This window comes from Bombyx mandarina, chromosome 08 (genome assembly GCF_030267445.1).
Source record: "Bombyx mandarina strain Sakado chromosome 08, ASM3026744v2".
Lineage (NCBI taxonomy): Eukaryota > Metazoa > Arthropoda > Insecta > Lepidoptera > Bombycidae > Bombyx > Bombyx mandarina.
Window position 1 is genome coordinate 7,956,832 of NC_143215.1, and position 27,027 is coordinate 7,983,858.

Consider the following 27,027-nt stretch of genomic DNA (forward strand, 5'->3'; position numbering starts at 1 on the left):
ATAAGCTCAGCTTACTGATCGGAAATTTTGCACTTTTTGGAAGTATAAAGGGCACTTTTTTTAATTTTTTTTTTATAATAACAAATTTGACTCAATTGTCTATTTCTTATGTGCTTATGACTTACAACCTACTAGTCTGAACCAGTGAACCCTAGACGTACATAAACATGTAGTAAGTACTAAACAATACAAGCACAGTAGAAATAACTCATATAAATACTGCCTCGCGCTCGCTCCTATAGCTACCCTACGTGTTTGTGTAGCAAGTAGGTAGTTGGAATTATCAAGAATGTCTGGCTAATGAGGAAACATTACCTAATTGCGAGTATTGCCCAAGTTTTATATATAAAAACCAGCTTTTATACTAGAACGGAAGTAGAGTTATAATTTCATGAACATTAAGGTTGTCTGGCAAGGGGTTAAGTCCGGCAATGAATGACGTGATTTTTAATAATATTTTATCTATGATGAATGATATTTAGATCGGTGTCTTTAGTACCGTTTACCTGCCAAAAATTAAATAATCAGGTAAATAATTAATCAGCCAAAAATTTAATAATCAGGTAAATAATTAATCAAATTATATATGGGAATTGGCCCTATATAATTATATGTAATGATTTTTTTCGATTTCGTATAAAAAAATTTTTATTACCCTTGCAGGCAGACGAGCACACGGACCAAAATAGTTGTCTGGTGGACATATATAAAAATCACCTTTCAGAATTTACGTGAAACTAGGTCATTATTTTGGGAGCTTTAAAGCGTCTGCAAAGCAGTTCGGCCGACGGAAAGTGTCTGGGAGTAAAGGCGACTTATTTTTAAGGATATTGCCTAAAATATACGTAAAAATCAGCTTTCAGAAAATACGTGAAGTAGGTCATGATTTTATGTACCTTGAGTACCTGTTACCTGAAAATTAGCCGTCTAAGCAAGGTAGGCATGCGTTCTTAGTACATACTAACACTACGCAATCGGCCACATTTCGTTCGTCAGAAAATACGTGACGTCTGGGGGCCCTGGGATCTTACTCTATGAGTTTCTCACTGGATCTTCTTAGTAGGTCGCGATTCTAGACGCGAGTTTCTGGATATGGCAACTAGAATTTTCGAAAAAATCAATGAGATTAAACTTCTACCATTGTAATATTTTTTTATTCTATGGAGCGATTTTTTTTCTTCGTGGATATGTTTAGATACATAATTAAGAGCTACTAGCACCGTTAGATCTTCAACAACTTAAGTTAAATCTTAGTACCTTTTGTTCATGTTATTCTTCGCATAATTTAAATTTTTGGGAAACTAAATTGAGTTACTTGAAATTGTGTGGATTTTTTTAGTTTGTTCATTAAGTGTTTCCTCAGGATTTATCATCATTATATTTACATATTTTCGACGATTACGATATTTTCATCTGCATTTAGGGTCTGTAGTTCACAAATGTGGAAAATAAAGCAAAGGCGCTAGACCTAAAATAGCTTCCACGGGTTCTCCCAAAAAGTCTATTCAATTCTTATCAAATGTTTACTATTTTATTGAAACGTTAAGTCGTTTATTTCATTTTATCTCATCTAATTCAATTCCATTTCTGTTCGCTTCATTTTACATTTAATCTAAAGCATGCTTTCGTCTGGTAAAAGTCAAAGATTATGATGTATGGTGTGATCCTTTCGGCTTTATGTATTTTAAAAATGAAACTTTTACTCATTTTATTAACTGACAAACTGTCATTGTCAACCCAAAAATCAAAATATCTTGAAGAACTGGGGAGATTAATTTTTCACATTATATACGAATCTATTGGATTGAATTACTTACCTACTACCTTTATACCGTCATAAAAAACAAACACAACACAAACAATTGTACGTGTTATCAGTACATTAGACAAAATTATCTTTTAATAACATGAGCTGACTTCAAGGGCCATGATCTTGTTTTAATAATGCCTGTTGAAATAGTTTACAGTTAGAATTCATAAAATACTATCAAAATGAAAACACTTGATGAACATGTTCTGGGAAAATGTCACCTTTGATCTACTACGGTATATAAAAACAATGTGTATTATTTGGTCTCCGTGTTTCGCTAATTACGGTTTATTGTTTCACAAAAAGAGCTCTCATTTGATATTTAGAATGTGGTACGCAGCTTTAATTCGGTTTATCAGAAGAAGACTAGTGCTCGGTATCATATTCGCATCTTCACTGACTTACTGCATTGTCAGTTTTCTAAAAGAGGTTAGTATAAAACTTTCCATTCCCGTATTTACTTTTAAATCTTAAAATATTTCATCTGAATATCTTAAATCTCAAAAGATTTCTTCTGAAAATCAACATTAGTTTATGGTAGACAATCTCACACTTTTTGTATATTGAAACTGATGAAACAAATAATAAATTTGAAATACCAACTATCTGGTGGTAGGACCTCTTGTGAGTTCGCACAGGTAGGTATTACCGCCCTACCTGTTTCTGCTGTCAAGCTGTAATGCAGTTCGTCTAGAAGGGTGGGGCAGCGGTTCTGACCATACTGAGACTCTTAGAACTCATATCTTAAGGTGGGTGGCGGCATTTACGTTGTAGATGTCTATGGGCTCCAGTAACCACTTAACACCAGGTGGTATGTGAGCTCGTCCACCAAAAAAAAATAAAAAAACTTGAACGCCATAGTTTACTGCTGTAATGTTCCCACTTTCTTGTTTTGTCATTGTAACTAAATATAAAGATGTTATAAAAAGATCATTCTTTGTCTGTGCCTGGGGATTTTATTTACCCATTAATCACCTCAAATAAGTAAAAGTGTAATCAATATTCCTTTATCTGATACTATACTATATCTAGCCATAGACATATATGTATAATAACATATAAAACATATTCTGATATATATACCATCTGATTTGGTGCAGTAGTTGGAGCCTCTGGCTGTTCTAGTGAGGATTGTGAATTCAATACCCATATCTGGCAAACTTTCTAATGATGAAAAGGTTTGTTTTCTCTTTGTATGGATGTTTACATCGATCTCTGGTTTCTATAGTCTAGAGAAACCTATTTTGGTGACAAATGACAGTGCATAACCAGGTTATACCAGTTGTATTCACAAGCCCTCACGTATAAAAAAGTGTGTATTTTAGTTTGATTTTCATTATAAAAAAAACATTACCTTACAACATATTGTCACAAATTAATTTTACAATTCATTGTATGAGTTTTTTAATGATTTTTCCAGGGTAACCATAGAGATGTGACATACCAAGACATATCAATAGAAAGAAAACCGTTTGTGTGGAGAACACTTCAAGAACATAATGATTCAAATGACCATTTGATCTGCAGGAACTCAGTACAAGGAAAAAACTTTCTTGTTGATGACAGAGGTATGTACAAATTTAGATTATTCAGTTTTCAAATGTAGTATTGAAGAAATATCAGGATTTATTTACATGCTCTAACTATACTCAGGCTCAATATTAATAAAAATCTCATAATTTCAATTGTCAATAAATAATCAAGTTATAATAATTTTATAATGGACTAGATTTTATGAGGAATGAGTTTGTGATAGCCAATTATTTTAGGACTCTCTCACCAGATAAAACTAACACCAATGTTGAAATATCTTCTCAATGCCGACTATAATAGAAAAAACATATTTTTATTCTACTACACAAAATTCCCCTTGGACCTTAAAAACTTAAGAAGAATCTCCTATAATCTATTATGTCATTTGAAAACATGCTATTCTGGATTAGTCTTGACAGTAATGGCAATATTAATGCAGGAATATGTATACTGTACTACATGATTTTGTGCTAGATTATTTTTGGACTTATCTAAATAACCTCTGCATAGCTTCCTATAGCATAACAGATGATCAAAAATGGCAAAACAAAAAAAAACATTATGTTTTCAATACATATATTATTATGTATTTTCTTAAGATCCGAGTCTCACTTAGCAAGTGAATAATAATAAACAACAAAAAAAGAGAATGTGAACTAATAATAAGATATGATCTTGTTTTTTCAGGGTATGTATGTCAAAGAAAAGATGTAACGAAAAATGGTTGCTGCGACCCAGAAGCTGACTTCACAGAACGGTACAGCTGTGAATCTTGTAGTAAAAGCAGTTGCTGCGTTGAATATGAACATTGTGTATCATGTTGCTTAGATCCAGGCAAGGTAATATATAGATTAAACATTATATTTACATGTTGCTACACAACCAAGACTAAATAATATAATATTATGAATATCGAGTATTTGTTTTCACGACAACCTGATAAGAGTTAAATTGCTACTTAGAATCAATGTCATTATAGTCCAAAGAATATGATGCCTAATATTTTATTGAAACATGTGACTATGTTGGTCTTCAAATCCCATAAGCAAATATGTACTAATTTTCATAATGAAATACAAAACTAAACACTTCTTGTTCTTGCCCATATCCCATTATGTGGAATTGGCGCAGCATCTCCTCTTAAGAAATACATAGTTAACACAATGCTCATGAATGACTTTCATGATGAAGCTATATTATAATGTAATACAAATTAAATTTGCTTAAAACTGATAGTCCCTACTATACCCGACACCCTTGTCTTGTGAACGCATATGAGTAGATACCTTCCACCATCACCTTGCCCATTTCTGCCCCAAAGAACTAATGCATTCCAATTTAAAAGATGTGACAGCCTTTATACAATAGAGTTAAATGTACATCACATTGAACTTTACTACTACTAATGGATATTAATAACAGCTACCAATGTTCTTTAAGAAGTCTTAGGAAAGGTTTAAAATTAACATTTGCAATATGTTTATTTACTTAGTGATATTAAAAAAAAGACATTTCATTTCACAGAGGCACATGCTGGAGATAGTCTTATCAAAACTTTCAACAGAGAAGAGCATTCTCTTCCGCTCATTAACAGATGACTATGAACTATGTCTTACAAAGTGTAGAACAAGCTCATATAGTGTATTGCATGAGAATTCTTACAAAGATCCAACACATAAGCATTGTTTCGGTGATGAGCCACCTGGGTCACATTCAGGTAACAAAATGTAATTTTTAATAAATCAATGATACTGTTAACTTGTGATAAAGGTACCTATGACGTATTTTTGTTATTAACAATGAACAATGTTTGAATACATTAACATAAAGGCCTAAAACTATGCATGTTTCATCGTTTGGTATTGTGAAATTACAACTTTATAACTCAATGAATACTCAATTTGGAAGCATAAATTAAGGTATTTTACTACAATTTTTTTTTCAAATTAATGAATACACATAGCAAATATTTAATGAACTTTTATTTATTTTCCATGGTAAATTCCATGGTACGCACAAAAATCTACACCCATTCAAAATTTCAAATCTTAATCGGTTGGCGCTCTCAATCACTACAGAGCATAAAACAAAGTCGCTTTCTCTGTCCCTAAATCCCTACGTATGCTTAAATCTTTAAAACTACGCAACGGATTTTAATGCGGTTTTTTTTAATAGATAGAGTTATTGAAGAGGAAGGTTTATATGTATAGTAACATCCATTAAATAGTGGAGAAATACTGTTATTTTTGAGGTTTCTAATGTGATGTCGTAAATAATCAATAATAAAATTTCATGTTTCCGAAGCCAAGCGAGGGCGGATCGCTAGTATTGTAATAATTAGCGGCTATGCAATGTGAAGTATAAAACAAATAATCTATAATAATAATCCTTTATAATTTATGAAATACTTAAATATTCTATTAAATTAATAAGGGGTAATTCCCAATGCATTTTGTGTTGTGGATTGTGTTGTACGCAACAGCTCTTATGGACAAACTGTAATATATAAAATAAAACACTTTTTTGAAAGCTGTATCGAAATTTGTTGTACAATAACAGTGGAGAAATCAATAATAAATTACAGTTTCCGAAACGAAGCGAGGGCGGGTCGCTAGTTATTTAATAACTGAATGATTAAGTTAGAATATAGCCTAAGATAAAAGCAGTGTCTTATATAAAATAAGTACTTAAAATAGGATTTTTGTAAAACGAAATAAACTAAGTTACACTGTTCTGTTAAACACACTATAAAAGTTTTTGGACAATCGCTTACCCAATTCGGGCCTATGTTATCCTGGTTTCTCATGTCACCGCATTCGCGAAGCTATATATTTCAGCTACAGGCCGGCAAGCAGGCGGCCCAGCTGATGGTGAGTGAGCCTTCGCTTACGTAAGTCAGCTGTAACTATACTTGAGACCTTAGAACTTGTATCTCGAGGTGGGTGGCGCATTTACGTTGTAGATGTTTATGGGATCCAGTAACCACTTAACACCAGGTGGGCTGTGAGCTCGTCCACCCATCTAAGCAATAAAAAAAATAAAAAAAGCAATACTAGGGGCTCGGACCTACCAATATTGTAATGTACATTCCCTAGATTAAATCATCACATAAAAAAATTCAATGTAAAAATGTTAGTAGTATAATAACTCCAGTGAATGGTAAGAATGTATGCGAATGTGATGATGACCCTATATTTTTTTTTATAATTTATTTATCTAAAAACGAAGGAAAGAACAGCAATAAACTGTATCTTCGATAAAAAATAAAGGATACACGTAAGCGACAGTGATAAGTGTCCACATTATGTTACAGCTTATATTACTTTTTTTTCTTTTATAACTATGATTACTATTAATTTCGACATCAGTTTAATGATGAATTCGATATTGTCATCACATATAATCTATTTTTAATAGTAAATATTTACTGTTGCATAATGAAAACACACAACCAAACCTTAAAAATACCGTTCCGTGAATGTCTCTCTGGTAGCCGTTAGGTAGCGCCACAAGTCTATTCAGACTTCAAAATTTAAAAGAATTCATGTTTTTAATAAAAAAAATCTTGTTCTATTCCCAGTTTGACCCAGAGCCAGACAGTGTTTTGAAATTCAGTTCTAATTATATTTTAAAAACATTCTCATTAAACAGTCATATTTTTTATGACATATAGTGTGATCCATCCCTGTGCAACTACTGGACTTTATATATCCAATAATATCCATATAATGATTTCAGTGCACCCTGATAACTGATATTCAGTTTTGCCATCTTTCCTACTAATGTAATAATAATAAGGTAAAAATGTCTGCATGCCAATTGCCAATACAATTTTAAACAAAGTTAATACAATAATATCAACGATCCGCTTAAAATAAAAGTCCAAATTGTTATGAATATTTGCATATTAATAAAATATATATATATATATATTTGTACATTATCATAAGATAATAGACAGCGTGATATGTGGCGTACCTGTTCGTTAAAAATATTTTAAAATTAATGTTGTTTGTGAAAATTAACTTATGTTTGTCATTTAAACACATACATTTAAATAGATATTAATTATTAAATTAAATTACCTTTAAATTATTGAAGATTGAAATCAATTAATAATTAGCACAGAATATTTTTGTAATAAATAATTTTGTAAAAGAAAATTTGTCTTTTTGTTTTCTTTTCAACTCTATTATATGATTTAAATTAATTAATTTAAATTTAAGATAATTATTTTATAATTAATTTGAATTAATCCATCTAATAAACGACACCTCCAATCCCCTGACCCAGATAAAAATATCTGTCCGTAAGTGCTTGTCAAGAAAGAATAAATTTAAACCTTTTACAAAAAAGTCGCTCGAATCTGGCTGCCTAAGTCTTCCTTAAACAGAATCCTTCACGACTACAATAATGTCCACGGCAGCCCGGTCTCTGGTAGCCTAAGAGGCTATCCCAGCTTCGCTCACATACGAATCAGACGTCATCACGGATCCTCCCGATCCATTAACGGTGCTTTTAGGTACCTCAAGCACCGGTTACCGTCCTCGCCGAAACCGTCGCTTGCGACGAAGGGCTCTGCGGGTAAATTAAGCCACAGACACAGCCCACTGAGTTTCTCGCCGGACTTTGTCAGTGGGTCGCGTTTCCGATCCGGTGGTAGATTCTGCGAAACACTGCTCTTGCTAAGGTCAGTGTTAGCAACACCTCCGGTTTGAACCCCGAGAGCCTACTAGCGACTCACAAGAGGTCCTACCACCAGTAAAAAGTTCGACGAGGACGGTGACCGGTGCTTGAGAAGCTTGAAAGCACCGAGAGTGGATCCGACAAAACATGTTTCAGGTGACGGCGGCTTTGCGTTGCCCTCTCTACTGGGTCGGTGAAGTATCTATCACTCGTATAAAGACAATGTATGGAACAATTTTTTTTTTAATAAAGTAATTTTAACGTCCTTGTTTATAGAATACACACACACACCACACATAAAGTGCATCTTTCCAATTTTATCTGAGCAAACCATACAATGTAATTTTAAGTAATAGTGTAGTAAAATAAATTATGTATTAAATTTCCGACGTAAGAACGAACGAACAGGAAGAAAGTAGCATTTTTTCTCTGAATTGTCCATGGAACACTGAAAATCCTTAATAAAAATCATAGGATTGTACTAATTAGGTAATTGATATAAATCTCATTGGTCATTAGGCTATTAAAATATTAACATAATGAACGATAAGATAGCAACTTCAATCGATTTCCAGCTTATTCCAATTAAGTCTCAAAGTGAAAATTATCCAATAAGCTAAATGTATAAGATTACAAAACAATTATCAACAGATTTATTTATCAACGTTAATGAACAGGCAACCTCGCAAACGAACTGTTATACAGTTATCAAAAACGCATATTATTTATACTCAACATGAATGTCACGATCCGCTTTGCTAACAGACAAACTCGTTCTAGTTTCAGTTAAGAAAAAAAATCCACTAACAGCCAATCAATCGAAAATAAAACCGGACAAGCGCCTCTCTTTTTTTTCCTACCTATTCTAGTAACCTCGAGGGGTTATTCTAGATTCGCTGAACTAGTACCTTGAGCTCGCGGGGCTCAAACCTGACGTTGTTGCTAATACGAACCCTAGCAAGAGCCGTGCTTCGCAGAATCTGCCACCGGATCGAGCTGTGTCTGTGGGAAACGCGTCTCGTTCAGCCACTATCAGTACTTGAAAATATATACATATGGACAAACGATTTAAGAATGGGTACTAGTCTTTAGAAACTATTCTAAATTAAAAAAAGCCAATACAACAAACTTATGTATTGCTTAATTTATTGGTAATATGTTATGATTTTAAACTTTTCTGTCTGTCGCGTTTTATTTTTATTTATTGCTTAAATGTGTGTGTCACTTGGTATTAAGTGGTTACCTACTGGAGCCCATAGATATCTACAGCGTAAATGCCGCCATTCACCTTGAGATATGAGTTCTAAGGTCTCAGTACAGTTACAACGGCTGCCCCACCCTTCAAACCGAAACGCATTACTGCTTCATGGCAGAAATAAGCAGGGTGGTGGTACCTACCCGTGCAGACTCACAAGAGGTCCTACCACTAGTAATAAAAGCGACCGCAGTAACTTACTGACCATTTGGTGTTAAGCTGTTACTGGAGCACATATCACAACATGAACGTCGCCACCCACCTTAAAATATGAGATGGTAGTCTCCATTGTACAGTATAATAGTTGTTTCACCCTTCAAATCGAAACACATAATTTTTTCGCGGCCAATACAGCAAAGGTGAATATGATATATACCCGTATAAGCTTACAAAACACTTTGCCACCAGTAATTACGGCAATTATAATTTTTGTAGGTTTACACAATTTAATTCATTTATCGTGGAAATCATTCACGATCACGAACAATAGTGATGTATGCTTCCATTAAAAAAAATTGTTCCAGCCTGTGATATTTAAACACTAACAAGGTCAGGTCGGTCCATAAAAAAACCCGTCGTCTTACCTTTTAAGATGCGGTTTGATTTTGAATTAAATAATTGCCTCTAAAAATAAACACGTAAACCTGTAATGTAGACGAAAACTTCTTAAAACAAAGTAAGATTAGAATTTGTAATCTCTGACTCTATAGCAGTATTAATATTCGCGATATAAATTTTTTACATAACGATGTGACACAATTTAAACACCACTGACTCTTCACATTTGCTAGTAGTAGCCTTCGCTTTAGATTACTGGTTTACGAATACAACTGATAAGTTGATTATGCTTAGTAAATTTACATTTTTTGCAATTCGTCTTAGGGTACTTTATTCCACTTCTGGCATCGGCAACGCTTATATACTGTTTTTGTTATAAGTCTCCTCCTAGGCTATATCGACAGAGAGTAACGATGAAATTTAATTGGCTTCTTTTTCTATTGGATTATGTAGTCCTATAGACCGTCTAATTTAGGAAAAGTGTTTGGCCTCCGCAGAACCCATTTTACAGAAGCACGAAACTCATTCTTTGCCACTTGAACAAAAGTTTAAAATGTGTTATCGTAAAAAAACATATGATTAGAAATCTATGTAAACGACATTAGATAAACGGAATAATTTAAAATAATGACTTCCGTTATCTATGACATCGTCGGCGATTTTTATCAATCGTAATCTTTATCGTCTTTCTATTTGATTGTTCTAAACTTAGATAAGTGAAGATTGAGTATTCCTCGTTTGTTCATTTGTCAATTGTAAGACTGTGCGACGGGGCGCTATTTTATTTACAAACGCTTACGAGCGAAGACCTATGCAGTAGTTACCATTCACTTGGCGCGAACTCCCGTCCCGACATTGAAAATGGTGAGGTGAGAAGTTGTTTAAATTACTTATAGATTCATAAATAATTTCATTTATTATTTAAATAATTATTTCAGTGAATTAGATGAGTATTCTATTTTTATTTTTTAAAAGTTTTAATATTTGCCAGTGTACTTGATGGTGATTACGCGGAAAAGAAATAAAATGAAAAAAGTTAGTGGTTTCTTATAAACTTGTTCTACTACTAGTTTTTATGTTTTATATCCCAATTACTAAACAGTTGAAGGTTAACAATGATAAAAAAGTTTACATTTTACGTGTGAGTGCCTTCTTTCATTACTTTAGATTCATTATAATTATTAGACCAGCGCTATGTATCCTTCGATGTTTATAAATATGTATAGTTTATTATCTATGCGATGTTGAATAAATTTTGAATTTTGAATTACTGACGTCACTCGGCGATTGCAAAAATGAGCGACTTAAAATTACGCTATTCTTTAAACGATTGTTCTGCGTTGAAAAAAATACCCAATATTTTCTACTATTCTACCTATCTTTTCCACGTTCTGGCTTGAACTCAGGCCGTATTAGAGATAACGGCATTCATGATTTGATGTCCAAGGGCTAAGATCACCGTTTAACATTACGAGAGAATTGAGCTAGTCGAAAAAAAACATGTAGTGTAAAAGTAACGAAAAGTAGTGAAAACATTCATTATTTCATGTCGAATGCTACCAAGAATTCTGTCCAGTGTGTTCACGAATGCTAACAATTAAAAGCCCACTGTCATGGAAGTTCTAACCGGTACCGATGGATGACACCAACCGTATTGAGACATGTGGTGAAAGCCTTTTCTGATACCAGTAAAGCAATCGTATTGTAATAGCGGTCATACTCAAACCGAAACGCATGACTGCTTCACAGCAGAATATGTCAAGAGAACAGCTTATACCCGAAAGGGTTCAGTATACGTTCTACCATTAGTCAAAATTTTATTGCCATGGAGAATTAATTGCATTGGCAACTACAATTTGCTACATAATTATTTTAATGAACATATTTATTCCTATGTAACATGCACAACAAAGTCGTCCAATTCTTTTACAACACCCAATGTATACTAGTTAATAAATATATAAACAGGTTTAAAAAAGCAAAAGTAGTCGCGACAGAAAAGAAATCACTACAAAATTTCAACCCACAAAGAACGAAATAGTATGAGCTATAATTCAAAGTACTTTTACGGTCTAATCTTGTGTTTATTATTTATTCTTCGTTACGGACGACTGAAAATTAAAGTATTCGAAACATCGGGAATAGTAGAACGATAATAATAAATACCAGATTAAGCCGTAAAAGTAATTACCGTAGATTGACGGAAATCGGGACTATTTTCAATGGTTTTTCTTTGGGTAATACCAATAAAATTGAGATTAAAATAGTTCTGGATGCTAATTTTTTACATACGATGCGTTATTATATAGTTCATTACAAAACACACACAAAAACTGAAAAAGCTAGCTTGACCCGATTTACCTTGGCTTTAGGCTGAATCAGGTTACGTATGGGGACAATAGTTTTTCGATAGGGCTGGCACTATTTAGCTTTTTTTCCTACCTATGCTAATAGCCTTGAAAGGCTATTTCAGCTTCGCCCTAACATGTGTAGGTGAGCTCACGGGCTCAAACCGGAGTGTTGCTAACACTGACCCTAGCAAGAGCAGTGCTTCGCAGAATCTACCACCGGATCGGAAACGCGACCCATTGAGAAGATCTGGCCAGAAACTCAGTGGGCTGTGTCTATGGGCTAATTCGCTCGTCGAGCCCTTCGTCGGTTCGACGAGGACGGTGACCGGTGCTTGTGGTGCCTAAAAGCACCGTTAGTGGATAGAGGGGATCCGTAATGACGTGCTTTCCGCGACGTCGACTGCTTGCCATTCGGTCTACCGGATCGGGTATTATAGTTTCCACCGGCCACGACAAGAGGGTTCTCATGTCGTGACGCATTCTCAAGTGGCGCAATGATGCCGACTGTAGATACTTACTGGCAGAGTCGAGCTCCAGGTCATCGTGGAGTGCTCGGGCGGAGCGCGATGTTATACGGATAACATGTTGGAGTTGGAGGGCCGACTACTTCGAACGTGAGGTCGTCTATAAACGCGTCGAAACGCCTACCGCTTAAATTCGTACGATGGCAGTTCCACCTAGTGTGGTGGCAATTTAAATCGTCTTCCAGGATGACAGTCTCCCATACCGAACAGTGTCTCGATGTCACTGCTCAGAAGGGGCTTGTCGGGGGGGATTTAGTAGTTAGGTAAGTACCTAACTTTAGGTAATTAACTTTTTAATATCTTTAATGAGTTACAAAACATTGATGACTAAATTAACCTATTTAATATTCTTAAACACTAAATAAAAGTAATTTTCAGTTCAACAAAGTTAAATCTAACTAAATCTAACTTAACAAAAGTATTGTGTCATCCCATTGTCCCTATTCCCCCTAATCTTCTTTACAAATCCTACTATACTCGTGACACCCGAAGAAAATACTAGAGTATGCGGAACTTATTTTATGACGAATTAAACGACTCTGAAACAACTTACTATAATATTTATCTCTATATATAAAAATGAATTGCTGTTCGTTAGTCTCACTAAAACTCGAGAACGGCTGGACCGATTTGGCTAATTTTGGTCTTGAATTATTTGTGGAAGTCTAGAGAAGGTTTAAAAGGTAAACAAATATAAAAATGCTCGGAATTCAATAAAAATAACAATTTTGTTTTTCTTTTGATGTGTCCCTCGCCGTACGGATTCCTTTTGTTTGTTTTATGTTTATTTTATACAAAAGTTTAGGTCTTTGAGGCACTACGAAGTCTGCCGGGTCAGCTAGTTCTTCTATAAAATGACAATGGAAACTTTGAATAGGGGCCGCGTTCGCCTGCAGTTTATAAATTCGATTGCTCAGTAAAAACTATACAAACCGATTTTAAAAATGCTGTAAATTAACGTAGTAAGTTACTGGGAAGACAACCACAATATAAAATATTAATACCTATTGAAACAGAGAAGCCACAAGTTGTTGATTTCTCTCAATCATCTCAGTCTACTGGTATATAGCTATTAAAAGACCTTGCAAAGGTTTACTAAAATAAAAAGGGAGATATTCATTCGATTAAAATAGTTATTTTAATTTTCTATAATTTTTTCTCAGATTAGAGCTGGGTGCGGTGTAAATGTTAAGTTTAACACACGAACCTGATGTCTTTTTTACTGTTTTTATGGAGTTTTTTTTCTGATGTGGCGTTTTATGAGTCTTCATCAATACCTCTTTGTAAGTGGTTATTCGAACTCAATTTTTTGATTCGCGACGCGAAGAGAATCATAATCTTGGATCTAATTTTTGTAAAAACCGCATTTATAAAAATGACTAAATCTGTGGGCACATTAGAACTAATTACGATAGAAAAATTGAAATCTTAAATTCTGGGATCTGTACACCTATGAACGATACTTTAAAAAACCCAAATTCACAGTGACTGTCATAAGGAAACCGCAAGACGTATGCCCATCACAAACAAATTGGGTTTACCATAGATAAACAACATTTTTGTTAAGCACGTTGTTCAATTAAAATATTACAAACTGTTTATAATTATAGTCATAACGCTTCGAAATATATTTAAAAAAAAATCATTTTACATTTTTTCTGTGATTTAAATAGCAAACGAGACATATTCTGCACAAACGTGAAATTCTTATCAAACGAGATACAAGTGATAAAATTAATCTTTATAAATTAATTTTATTTCTTTAATTAATCTGCTTTATTACAGTACTTAATTGTTACAGTTACCTTAATAGTAGTGTTCACGTTTTGTGATTCTAGCACAACAGACTTATGCGTTTTTGTACTTACATCGTGATCTCGGTATACATGAATGTCTTAAGCAATCTTGTTGTATTACTGACTATGATAAGGGATACACATGGCGGTAGGTGGTAACCGTCGTTTAAGGTCGTCAGCAACGCGAGGAGAACAACACCGGTCAGAATACTCCGGGTCATAAAACACCTGAAAAAAATGCTGACGAATGACGCGCTATAGATAAACCCAGTAGCTTCAAATTTGGGATATCTTCATTCCGATGGTATCAACTGAAAGAGCACTTTCAGCATTTTCAAATAACGAAATTATTGATATAGTAATCAATTAGGTATCAGAGTGTCTCTCAGAGTATGATAAAGGTAGAAGAAATCAAAACTTTTATCTGAATAACTATCTGATTTAAGTATCCGAATGATATAAGTCGAATTTAATTCATTATTGGACCTGAGCCATTGAATACTGAGACGTTATACTTACACTAGCCGTACTCGGCCGCTTTGCTGGGCATTTAAAATTAACATTATTATTAGGGAGTTCAACACTCATATAAATATTAGCCTATCCATTAAGTACATGTATTTTCTACATGGATACCAAGTTTCAAGTCAATCGGATGTATGGTTCAGTAGTTATAACGGAACATCCGTGAAAACCACTGTTGATTTATATATTAGTGTAGATATATCAGAGTCTCGGTAAGATTATCCAAGGGATTAAACGAAACTTCTGTGTATATAGACGTTTTTTTGTGTGTTTTGAACTATAGATAAGTTGAATGCAGAAAGATTTTAGGAATTTTCCGCCATAACCTTATCGTTACCGATTTGCCACATCAACACTAAATAAAATTAAAAACCATAAAGAAACAGTAAGGTCATTTTACTTACATACTTACCACGTATTACATATCAAAATTCAGGATTAAGTAAGTAATAAAAATGAAAAATACGATAAGATAAAATTATGGGTACAATGAAAAACGCTTTTATCAATAACAATGTATATTTATGACGTAACATCAACAGCCATTCACTGGTTCGAAGCGTAAAATTATTTTAACGATCATTTACATATCTACATAATATGTACTTATTTAGCATACGATACGTTGGCAATAAAATTTGAATATACTTGTTTACATTAATAATGGACCAAACAAGATCCAATTCTCAGAGACTCGAAAAAAAATAACCCGTCATAATATTTTGTCATGTTTTGACAAATACGCACTTCAAATTATATATTCGCTTATAAATTATTCGTATTGTCCTTTAGTACGATTTTTATTCATTGTAAAATGCTTAAATTCGTTTTTGATATTATTTTTCGTTACAAGACTATATTATAGTAAGTGTTGTTTTTATCAGTGGGTTTATCAGTTACCTTATGGGAAGCTAGATCAAAACAAAATTAAGTTGTCGAATTTTAAGCTCTTTCGTTTAATTTTAGTCAAATAAATCAATACAGAAAATCTAATGTTTATCATATTTCGTACATTTTAGAGACATGATACGGAATTTTTCAACCCCCATTTTTACTAATAGGTATCATAATATAACGCCGGTGTGTCGTCAATAAATTAAACAGTACTTTTGGGGGTTGGAAAATTCCGGTACATGACTCTTCTTATTCTTCTTTGTTGGTATCATTCTTGACAGAGTGATCGTGGTCATCACTTTAAGTGTCGGTGGCAAGCTTCACAACACGCCGCCACTCTTATCTGATGGTAGGTATATGGTAACGATTATAGATTTTGCAACAACCACCGCCGGTTTTGGGTGCTAGGCAGCGTGTTGTCGGTCGTGTTGATAGGCGCGCTGATCGCAGTGCTGGTGCTGCAGCCGTGGACCGGTTCACAGCACGTGCGTTATCAGCGCGCCGCCGTCGCTGCTAATGGGCACGAGTGCGCCACCGTCGGGAGGTACGTTATCAATTAATTTTCTGTCTGTCTGTATTCGGCATAATTGTCACCAATGTTAATTATGATCATTCAATTGGATTTTAGTGATATTTTTCAATTGTCAGTGATTAATGAATAACGTTTTCCATAATAGGCTTGACATCGTATAAACCAATTTAATTCTATATAAACCCAATACCGTCTTTACCATAAGGCACACGGGGCCCGTGCCCAGGGCTCCCATTCTCAGGGGGCCCCGAAAGACCGACAATTTCTCTCACACGTTTATTCTCAAAACATTTTTGTCGGTCACATTACACTTTTTTCACAAATCAGTAATCAGAAGGTATTTACAAGGCATATACTATGCCTATAATAGAAGATTTTGCTCAATAGAATCCCGAAAGAAACCGTTATCGAAATCGTAACCAAAAAACCAGCAGCATTCTAATATCATTAATGACATATTATATCATACTGTATTAGATTACCTATAATAAATGGTCTCATACTCAGTAAAAAAATGTTATTATAATTCGCTTTTTTTACTTTCCAAAAGGGCCTCAAATTCTTGTGTGCCCAAGGGCCCCATCCTAGTTTAAGACGTCCCTGTATAAACCAACAAAAGTATGTTATATAAACTAATGCTAATGCTGGACGACCTTGAATACCATTTACGTGCATAATTATTGTAGTACCTAAAGCTAAAACTTTAAAGCTCCATTTTATATCTCCTCCCTGAATGGCATTCCTCATGTCCGAGGGTCGTGACCATCTCCTCCCATTATTCTTCTTTGGATAATGTCCTAGTATGGACTAACGCATCCATATTAAGACAGCTCAATATCCAAACCAGGCTCTCTACCATATACTTCAAGCGGATATTTGAATTCTTCGGTCCATTTTATACATCTCAATCTTAATATAACTATCCCTGTACCTGCTCTAAGTACTTAGAGGCTTCCTAGGTTTCTTAGCATTTATAAATAGTCACTTAATTTCTTTCTAATAATAACTAATAATAATTCAATGTTATTTAATTCACTTAACATTCCCAACAACTTACAGTTCACGTCTTTCAGGGAGATACTTGAAAAGAATGGCTCGGCTGTCGATGCTGCGATAGCGACGTTGTTCTGTGAGGGGATATCTTGCGCACAATGCATGGGACTCGGAGGGGGGTTCCTAGCGACCGTGTACGACGCGAGCACGGGACGGGTGAGGGTCCTCAACGCCAGAGAACGAGCACCCAGTGCCACCACCCTGAACATGTACGAGAACGCGTCGTCGACCGTGGGCGGGCTAGCAATCGCTGTACCCGGAGAGCTGCGAGGCTACGGCGCACTGTACCAGGAGTACGGACGCTTGCCGTGGCGAGAGCTAGTGCAGCCAACAGCAGAATTGTGCCGTCGTGGACACCGCGTCACCGAATACATGGGCAGAGTATTACAAACCTTCAGCGACCGAATCATGGCGGAACCGTCTATGAGGTGATAGGCTAACTATTTTTTTTATTGCTTAGATGGGTGGACGAGCTCACAGCCCACCTGGTTTTTAAGTGGTTACTGGAGCCCATAGACATCTACGACGTAAATGCGCCACTCACCTTGAGATATAAGTTCTAAGATCTCAAGTATAGTTACAAACGGCTGCCCCACCCTTCAAACCGAAACGCATTACTGCTTCACGGCAGAAATAGGTAGGGTGGTGGTACCTACCCGTGCGGACTCACAAGTCCTATCACCAGTAAAAAACCTAGATGAGCATCAAATCGTCTAAAATCTACTAATGAAGTTCTAATTATGAAAGATTTTTTTCTTAAATAAATTCTACTTAAATTAGCTAAGCATAGGTAACGAGCTCACGGCTTGCCTAATGTTAAGCTCAAAAACATCATAACGTGATGAACCCACCTTGACTTATGATTACAGTTTTAATTGTATTGGAAAACAGCTATGCCACACTTCACACCGTAACTCGTGACTACTGGCAATACAAACGGGCAGGATTGAGGATACTGGTATCTAACCGTGTGGAATCACAATACATCCTACCACCAGTAAAGCTGTAAAAAGTATATGATATTAAACGTTACAGGGAACTTTATGTCAACAAGGCGACAGGCAAAGTGTGGAACGTGGGCGACTACATAACAGATCCCACTTTTGCCAAAACTTTAGAAATTATAGCGGAGGAAGGCCCCGAGGCGATTCACGACGGCTCACTAACGGCGCGACTCGTACAAGACATACAGAACTTCGGCGGTATTATTACCGAAGACGACCTACGGAACTACAGGTCTGTAACTATCTGAATTATATGGAGGGGTGAAAGGTTATTTGGCGTAAGCGACATTTCGCTTAATACGCTATATTTAGAGAGAGAGCGAGGGAGAGAGCGAAAGAGAGAGAGAGAGAGAGAGAGAGAGAGAATACACTTCATTGCACACCAAAACACAATTTACATTCAAAAAACAGTCAAAAAACAGATACATATGTACAATAGGCGGTTTTATCGCTAAAAGCGATCTCTTCCGGACAACCGTTTAATTTACAGAAGTTTGTAATTGAGCTTTAATAAGTTTACTCCATTGAAAGAGCTGAAGACTTTTTTTGTTATGTTTTCCAATTTTTAAACTTTAAATGGCTCGCCAGTAAAGTTGCAAAATTGTCACTTAAACCAACTAGTCTTTCACCCCTCGATTAGATAATTTAATTGTCTATGCCAATCACGTAGACCAGACTTTCAATAATTACAGGGTAGAATGGCAAGAACCTATCGCAATACCGTTGACGGAGCAACACACGCTATATTCGGTGCCCCTGCCCGGCTCGGGCTCAGTGCTAGCGTTTATACTGAACATGCTACGTGGATGGATCGGCGTCGAGAGCGTGGCTCCAGTAGGCTCCGACCTATACTGGCATCGCATCGTCGAAACCTTCAAATACGCGTACGCGAAGCGAACAGGCCTCGGGGACCCTTCACGTCACAACCTTAACCAAAGTATTCTTGAGGTAGCTACGTATCCAAATTACATACAATTCGTGTTCAAATCTAGATGAAAATATATGTAGTAACGTAAACCTGTTAAAGTCATACTAATGTTCTTCTCAGGGTCATACCCGATCCTGTAGAGTGTAGACCGAATGGTAAACAGTCGACGTCGCCCAAAACACGTCATTTCGGATCCTCCCGATCCACTAACGGTGCTTTTAGGTACCTCAAGCACCGGTCACCGTTCTCGTCGAACCCGTCGCTTGCAACGAAAGAGCTCGACGAGTAAATTAACCCTCAGACACAGCCCACTGAGTTTCTCGCCGGATCTTCTCAGTGGGTCGCGTTTCCGATCCGGTGGTAGATTCTGCGAAGCACTGCTCTTGCTAGGGTCAGTGTTAGCAACACTCCGGTTTGAGCCCCGTGAGCTCACCTACTAGTTAAAGTTACGCTGTAATATCGCCTTTCAAGGCTATCAGCTTAGGTAGGAAAAAAATAAGTTCTTCTCGGTCGTTTGCACTCTTGGCAGAGTGGTCGTGGTCACCATTTTGGGTGTGGTTCACAATACGTCGCCATTCCTCGCGTACCGCGGCCTTTCTTGTGCACTCATTGACAGGACCATTTAGAGCTGCCTTCATTTGGTCGGCCCACCGTAACCGTCGCGCGGTATTGTACCCTCTATCGTACCATGCACTACAAGGCTCTCAACAAACGGAGTCGTTACCCCGTCGCGACACATGTCCGAAGAAAGTGATATTGCGACCCTGAACGGTGGAGGATAGACGCGACCATTTAGAGCTGCCTTCATTTAGTCGGCCCATCGTAACTGTGGTCTGCCGCACGGTCTTGTACCCTCTATCGTACCTTGCACTACAAGGCGCTCAACTGAGTCGTTACCCCGTCGCGACACATGTCCAAAGAAACTGATATTGCGACCCTAAACGATGGAGGATAGACGCTGCTTGATGCCGAGTTCCTGTAGGTACTCTCTCCCTTCAATCGGTCCCTCATTACTGAGGATCGTGACTCCGTTTGATTCCGCCAACTAGCTGTCTCCATCGATCCCGTTCTGTAGCTTGGTGGAGTGCGTCGCTAACAGGTTTTATTTTTAGTTCCTCCGCTATTTGGTTTTTTTTTATTGCTTAGATGGGTGGACGAGCTCACAGCCCACCTGGTGTTAAGTGGTTACTGGAGCCCATATACATCTACAACGTAAATGTGCCACCCACCTTAAGATATAAATTCTAAAGTCTCAGTATAGTTACAACGGCTGCCCTAACCTTCAAACCATCGTCCGACCATCGTTTGAGACCTCTACCCCTAGGCCATTTTCCCTCGATTTTACCGGTCACCACAAGGCATTCCAAATTACTAGTATCTCTGCGTGTAACATGACCGAAATACCGCAATATTCTTTATAGGCAGGTTGTGGATAGGCGTTGTCTTTTCTATTTTTAACCGCTTGAGAATAGAGATGTTGGTGCGGCGGGCCGCCCATAAAATATAATATAGCAAATTAAAATAATAACCAGTTAAAATTGTCATTGATGCAGTTAGAGCAAAACCTTGCAAATGCTGAGTGGGCTGCCTCGTATAGAGGGCGCGTGGACGACACCCGCACATACAACGATTGGAAACACTATGAGGCTGTGTTCGAGGGAGCAGACGATCACGGGACAGCGCACGTCATCGTTGTGGCGCCCGACGGTAGCGTAGTCTCTGCAACCAGCACTATCAACTATATGTACGCAAGGATTTGCTTTAAAAACGTATTTCTCTGTATTTGTATTGACTAAGTATGCGAGCCGTATTGGATACATTACCGTAAAATAGACACGACTATTAGCGCTTCAACCTTGACAAATCATAATGAATTGTAGTTTAATTTGATGAATTTTTCCAAACGCGTGGTAGATTGCGCTTAATGGAATAGCATTAAAAACAGCTGACGCTCAAGGTTCGCTATAGAGAGCAAACATGGATTTCTTTTTATTGCTTAGGTAGGTGGACGATCCCCCAGTCCACCTGGTGTTAAGTGGTTACTGGAGCCCATAGACATCTACAACATAAATGCCGCCACCCACCTTGAGATATGAGTTCCAAGGTTTCAGTATAGTTGCAATGGCTGCCCCACCCTTCAAACCGAAACGCATTACTGCTTCACGGTAGAAATATGCAGGGTGGTGGTGCCTACCCGTGCGGACTCACGCCAAGTCCTACCACCAGTACTTACGCAAATTATATTATAATTTGGGTGGTTTGATTTTTATTACACGATGTATTCCTTCACCGTAGAAGTCAATCGTGAATATTTCTTAAGTACGTATCTCATTAGAAAAATTGGTACCCGCCTGAGGGATTCGAACTCCGATGCATCGCTAGAGACCAATGCACCGGACGTCGCCTTTAAATTCCTTTCCTGTTTCTTTTCTCCGACTGCTGCTTCTGCTTTTTAGAATTTGCAAATGAATCCCTTTACACTTTACATAATTATTGGGAAATTATATCACTGCTGCTTTGAAATAAATAAGCTTTCTTCAGATGGGGCTCGCAAAGGAGGTCTCAAAGTCTAGGCTTCATACTCAACAATGAGATGGATGATTTCGCCATTCCGAATCGGGACTCGTCATATGGACTTCCCCCTTCGCCGGCCAACATGCTAGCTCCTGGACTACAGCCTCTCAGTTCAATGGTGCCCAGTGTTGTTGTGTCAAAGAGCGGAGCTGCAGATTTAGTTTTGGGTGCAGCCGGTGGCACTAAAATTACAACTCAAGTCGCATTGGTAATTAAGAACGACTTTTACTCCTCTCATCCTCTGTATCAATAGGTAACGTAACACAAAGGGAAGATCTTCATTGAGCAGGTATGTTTCCTGGATATGTGTGGCGGTAGCCATCACAGAACACAAGATATTTGACAGATGCCTGCATCTCGCTTACGACATTTTCAAGATAAGCTTGCATAGATACAAGTTCCGAACAACAATCTTCGGACATCGTTCATCGGAATCGTGTCGGTCTACCGAGCAATATTATCCGCTCGGTGGAAGATTTTCCCTTCATAGTATACCTTCGTAGTTCGTAGTAGCCCCAATATAGGTACATGCATTAAAGATAATCTTGAAATTGTCGTTAACGCGATTCAGGCTATTACCGGATTTTTTTTATTAAACTATACTACTAGCATGTCACCATACATATTAATGTTAAGTCCATATCAAAAAAAAAAAACTGACAATAAGACTTTTAGTTTAGATAATCAACTACTTACTTATTAAATTCATCGTAAAATATTCATCAAGGTGAGACGAAAGAAATAATACGCTTAATTATAAAAACGTTGCTAAATGTTGAATATAAAAAATAAAATTATTCCGAAATGTTAATTATGGTGAAATATTTTGTTTTTCACGTCACGTTCGATTTGCAGATGGCGACACACATCATAGTCGAGGGCCACGACCTCCCGGATGTGATTCGGCGACCTCGATTACATCATCAGCTGCTGCCGATGGAAATTCAACACGAAGCTAATTTCGATTCAGTGAGTAATTTGCAACAACGCCTCACGCTAACCAAGGCTTGACCACACGCAAATGAAAAAAAAGTCACCGATTGCCATTGATTTACAGTAAAATACTTTTTTTTTTCCTACCTATTCTAGTAACCTCGAGGGGTTATTCTAGATTCATCGAACTAGTAGGTGAGCTCGCGAGGCTCAAATCTGACGTTGTTTCCAACAGGAATCCTAGCAAGAGCAGTGCCTCGCAGAATCTATCACCGGATCGGAAACGCGACCCACTGAGAAGATCCGGCGAGAAACTCAGTGGGCTGTGTCTGTGGGTTAATTTACTCGCCGAGCCCTTCGTCGCAAGCGACGGGTTCGACGAGAACGATGACCGGAAATTACGTACTCACACCGCGTCATTTAATGGAGCACATCAAGCCATTCTCTAAAATATCATCAGAAAATTATACATAGTTTTATTGTAGACTAAACTATTGAGAAATATTTTAGCACTCTTAGTACGTTCGTTGTTACAATCACCATAAATTATTCAAAAGCAGCCTTAATTATATATATCCATGCGATCAAAGTTTCAGTCATAAAAAAGTTGTCAAAAAAGTTGTCGAACACTATACTGGAACTTAATTGATAGCATTCTTCGTACTTAATAAGGTACTACCCAATATGAATACATTCTAATGTATCTATAGTTTTTACACGCGTCACACCCATTTACACTTATTTTTTGTAACTAAAAGAGTGAGGACACGAGCTTTGATTAGAACGAATTTGCGGCATGAGACTGAAGTCTTAAAGGTATTATATGGATGCACACAGCAATAAGGAAATTGATGCTACCTACCCATTTGACCTCAGAAATACAAATATTACGTTAACACTTACAACTAAGCTAATTTATTATAAATTTAAGGGATTGAATCTTGATTCATTAGCAGAAGTCGTGCGGGAACACGAATTAGGTTTTTTTTCTACAAAGAGTGTATACATCATTGCTACATTCCCTTGGCACTCCGCTATGATTTCATAGTTCATGGGTTTGCTACGCGCTGGGGTTCGGGATAAACAAAAATTCTACCGAAGTACAAATTAAAACTTTATTAACACTTAGAACACTCACAGAATACTTTACAAATATCAATTTTCTTCTTCCGCTGCGCTTCCGGTGATCCGTTCGCTGTTTCGCTTTAAGTCGTCGTGGCCTAAAGGATAAGACGTCCGGTGCATTCGTGTCTATCGGCGCGGCGGCGCACCGATGTTCGAATCCCACAGACGGGGACCAATTTTTCTAATGAAATACGTACTTAACAAATGTTCACGACGGTGAAGGAATAACATCGTGTAATAAAAATCAAACCCGCAAAATTATAATTTGCGTAATTACTGGTGGTAGGACATCTTGTGAGTCCGGACGTGTGGGTGCCACCGCCTTGCCTGTTTCTGCCGTGAAGCAGTGATGCGTTTCGGTTCGAAGGGTGGGGTAGCCGTTGTAACTATACTGAGATATTAGAACTTATATCTCGGGGTGGGTGGCGCATTTACGTTGTGGATGTCTATGAGCTCCAGTAACCACTTAACATCAGGTGGGCTGTGAGCTCGTCCACCCAATCTAAGCAATAAATAAAAAAAGAGTAGTTCTGATTACTAATTGACTTCGTGCCATAATGAGAGATGGCAAGACTATAAAGTCGATGAGACATCCCTAGATTTATCGAGAACATTCTGGGCAAGTCGAGTAGCTTCGATGTGTGCTTCCGATATCTGACAATAGATAGCGTTGTACTTCTCGAGCTTTCTCGACGTTACTAGTTACTTTAATATTCTTTTCGACTATTCGGCGATCAATGACGTAACTCCTACCGGCGTAACAGGTTTTACTTATCACAGCAAATTTTCTTTTCAGGACGTAATAGCGTCATTGCGTAGCAAAGGACATGCAACAACTGAACTGGGACCCACGGCGGGTTTCGCTGCGATGGTGGCCATACACCGTGATCGCTCGGGATATTTGGTCCCGGCCACAGATCACAGAAGAATCGGTAGCGTTGACGGATTTTAAAGAAATCTTCAATACCATGAGTGTTCTTTTGCTAGCATTAATTAGTGTGAAAGTTACAGTTCGCCATATTTAGTAAGCCTTAAAGGAAACTTGGACCTATTTTACAGCGATGGCGACCATAAAATATGAAATACGTGAATTTGATCTCATCAACAATCTGAAACAAGAGCGTTGTTTGTTTGAATTTCAAATAATCTTAATAAAAAAAAAAAAAACATAATACCAAAAAGAATAGTGTTTTTAATTAATGCAATACCAATTGTTAATTTAATAAGAAAAACATGTTTTACTGTTCTTCTGTTTCTCCACCTCTCCCACTACCACTACCATTTCCGTACATCTACTAGTCACATGCATCTTCTCTCTACGCATCACATGTCCATACCACGCTAACCGTCCGCTCTTTAATTTGTTAATTACCGGGGCTACTTTCACACTTCCTCTGATATACTCAGTCCTTATCTTTTATTTTACTGTTAAGGACAATAATGTGAAAATCGTGTAACACCACAGAGGGTGGCGAGGTCTTCGTATTCCTTCAAGCGGAGAGGCTCCGAACCTTTATCGTTAGAGTCCTCTCAGCTCATTACCATAAACTAATTAAATCATTGAAACATGTATAATCGAATGCATAAGATAGGTGATAATGATAATAAATTATTAGTTTATCGTAACTTTTTGATTTGTAACCAAGCTTTCCATTTCGAAAGGGAAGATCGCGGTTTGTACATTCAATCTTATATCTTGAAGCACATACCGGTATTCACATTGTAATATGTACTATATAATATTTAATATCTAAGCTCTTTTATATCATGTAGGTACAGAATGTCTTTCAGTAAATTCATTCCTGAACGATATCGTCCGAATTTAGTGGGATGTAATTTAAGCCACGTGCATATATCTGCAACGAGGCAAGGTTTGAAGATCGGGACAGCCATTACACTTAGACTGGCCATAAATACTGTTACAATTAAAAATAAACAAAATATTACATTTGAATTTGGAAACTGTCATTTTTATATGATTGCATTAAGTTCTCATTTTGGCGCCAATACAATGTACAATATTTTGCGATATTAAAATGGAGTGGGGTGATAAAGAGAACCGAATCGCTGTGATTGCATTACACAAAGTAGGTATGGAGCCTTGGTATTAGCGCTTGGTATTAGTAAAATGTTTGTGTACCGGACTATTAATAGGTGCAATGAGACCTGCTCTGCTTGTGACAGAAAAAAATCTGGCCGTCCACGTAGTGTTCGTACGAAAAAGGTGGTCAAAGCAGTAAGGGAAAGAATTTGAAGAAATCCTGTCCGAAAGCAAAAGATTTTATCTCGGGAGATGAAGATAGCACCTAGAATCATGTCGTGTACCTTCCAGCAAGACTCGGCGCCAGGTCATAAAGCTCGGTCTACGCAGTTTTGGTTGGAAACGAACGTTTCGGACTTCATCAGAGCTGAAGACTGGCCGTCGTCTAGTTCCGATCTTAATCCGCTGGATTATGATTTATGGTCAGTTTTAGAGAGTACGGCTTGCTCTAAACGCCATGATAATTTGGAGTCCCTAAAACAATCCGTACGATTGGCAGTGAAAATTTTTCCCATGGAAAGAGTGCGTGCTTCTATTGATAGCTGGCCTCAACGTTTAAAGGACTGTATTGCAGCCAATGAAGACCACTTCGAATAGCTTTTTATACTTTAAATTGTTTTATATTTATGTATTAAACTAACACACTGTAAAAGTAATAAATGTTATTTGCAATTGATTTATTTTTATTTTTAATTGTAACAGTATTTATGGCCAGACTAAGTATAATACCATTGAGACACTGACCTTTTGGCTCTAACCCTGGCATTGCTGAAGTCCATGGGCGACGGCAATCACTCACCATCAGGTGGGCCATATGATCGACTGCCTAAAAGGACAAAAAAATACATTTTTTTTTTCGAGATACGTTACGGCATTGACATTCCTGTGGACTGCATTAGCCACTT

General features: G+C 37.0%; 2 protein-coding genes across 4 annotated transcripts; both read left to right on the forward strand.

Annotated features, from left to right (window-relative positions):
- Positions 1 to 1,190: 1,190 nt before the first annotated feature.
- On the forward strand, positions 1,191 to 7,506 carry LOC114252709 (SREBP regulating gene protein). Of its 2 annotated transcripts, XM_089729159.1 has the most exons (5): positions 1,191 to 2,239; positions 3,231 to 3,378; positions 4,031 to 4,182; positions 4,868 to 5,060; positions 6,924 to 7,506. In XM_089729159.1, exons 1-5 carry the CDS (start codon positions 2,006 to 2,008, stop codon positions 6,926 to 6,928), a joined length of 732 nt encoding a protein of 243 aa, XP_089585285.1. In that variant the 5' UTR covers positions 1,191 to 2,005; the 3' UTR covers positions 6,929 to 7,506. The 2 variants fall into 2 exon arrangements, with proteins under 2 accessions (XP_089585285.1, XP_028043105.2); XM_028187304.2 differs by having other exon boundaries at positions 1,211 to 2,239; positions 4,868 to 7,506.
- A 3,065-nt stretch (positions 7,507 to 10,571) lies between these two features.
- On the forward strand, positions 10,572 to 25,262 carry LOC114252706 (glutathione hydrolase 1 proenzyme). 2 transcript variants are annotated; one of them, XM_028187301.2, is made up of 9 exons: positions 10,572 to 10,711; positions 16,306 to 16,476; positions 17,538 to 17,945; positions 18,553 to 18,753; positions 19,214 to 19,469; positions 21,003 to 21,193; positions 21,991 to 22,231; positions 22,879 to 22,992; positions 24,878 to 25,262. In XM_028187301.2, the coding sequence occupies exons 1-9, from the start codon at positions 10,704 to 10,706 to the stop codon at positions 25,031 to 25,033; spliced, it is 1,746 nt and encodes a 581-aa protein (XP_028043102.2). In that variant the 5' UTR covers positions 10,572 to 10,703; the 3' UTR covers positions 25,034 to 25,262. The 2 variants fall into 2 exon arrangements, with proteins under 2 accessions (XP_028043102.2, XP_028043103.2); XM_028187302.2 differs by having other exon boundaries at positions 10,591 to 10,706.
- The last annotated feature ends 1,765 nt before the right edge of the window (positions 25,263 to 27,027 follow it).

Coding starts and splice junctions, on each gene's coding strand:
- LOC114252709 (XM_028187304.2), top strand. CDS start 2,006: ATGAACATGTTCTGGGAAAATGTCACCTTTGATCTACTACGGTATATA. Junction 2,240..3,230: donor TTGTCAGTTTTCTAAAAGAG/GTTAGTATAAAA, acceptor TGATTTTTCCAG/GGTAACCATAGAGATGTGAC. Junction 4,183..4,867: donor GTTGCTTAGATCCAGGCAAG/GTAATATATAGA, acceptor TTCATTTCACAG/AGGCACATGCTGGAGATAGT.
- LOC114252706 (XM_028187301.2), top strand. Junction 19,470..21,002: donor TTAACCAAAGTATTCTTGAG/GTAGCTACGTAT, acceptor TCATTGATGCAG/TTAGAGCAAAACCTTGCAAA. Junction 22,993..24,877: donor ACGAAGCTAATTTCGATTCA/GTGAGTAATTTG, acceptor TTTTCTTTTCAG/GACGTAATAGCGTCATTGCG.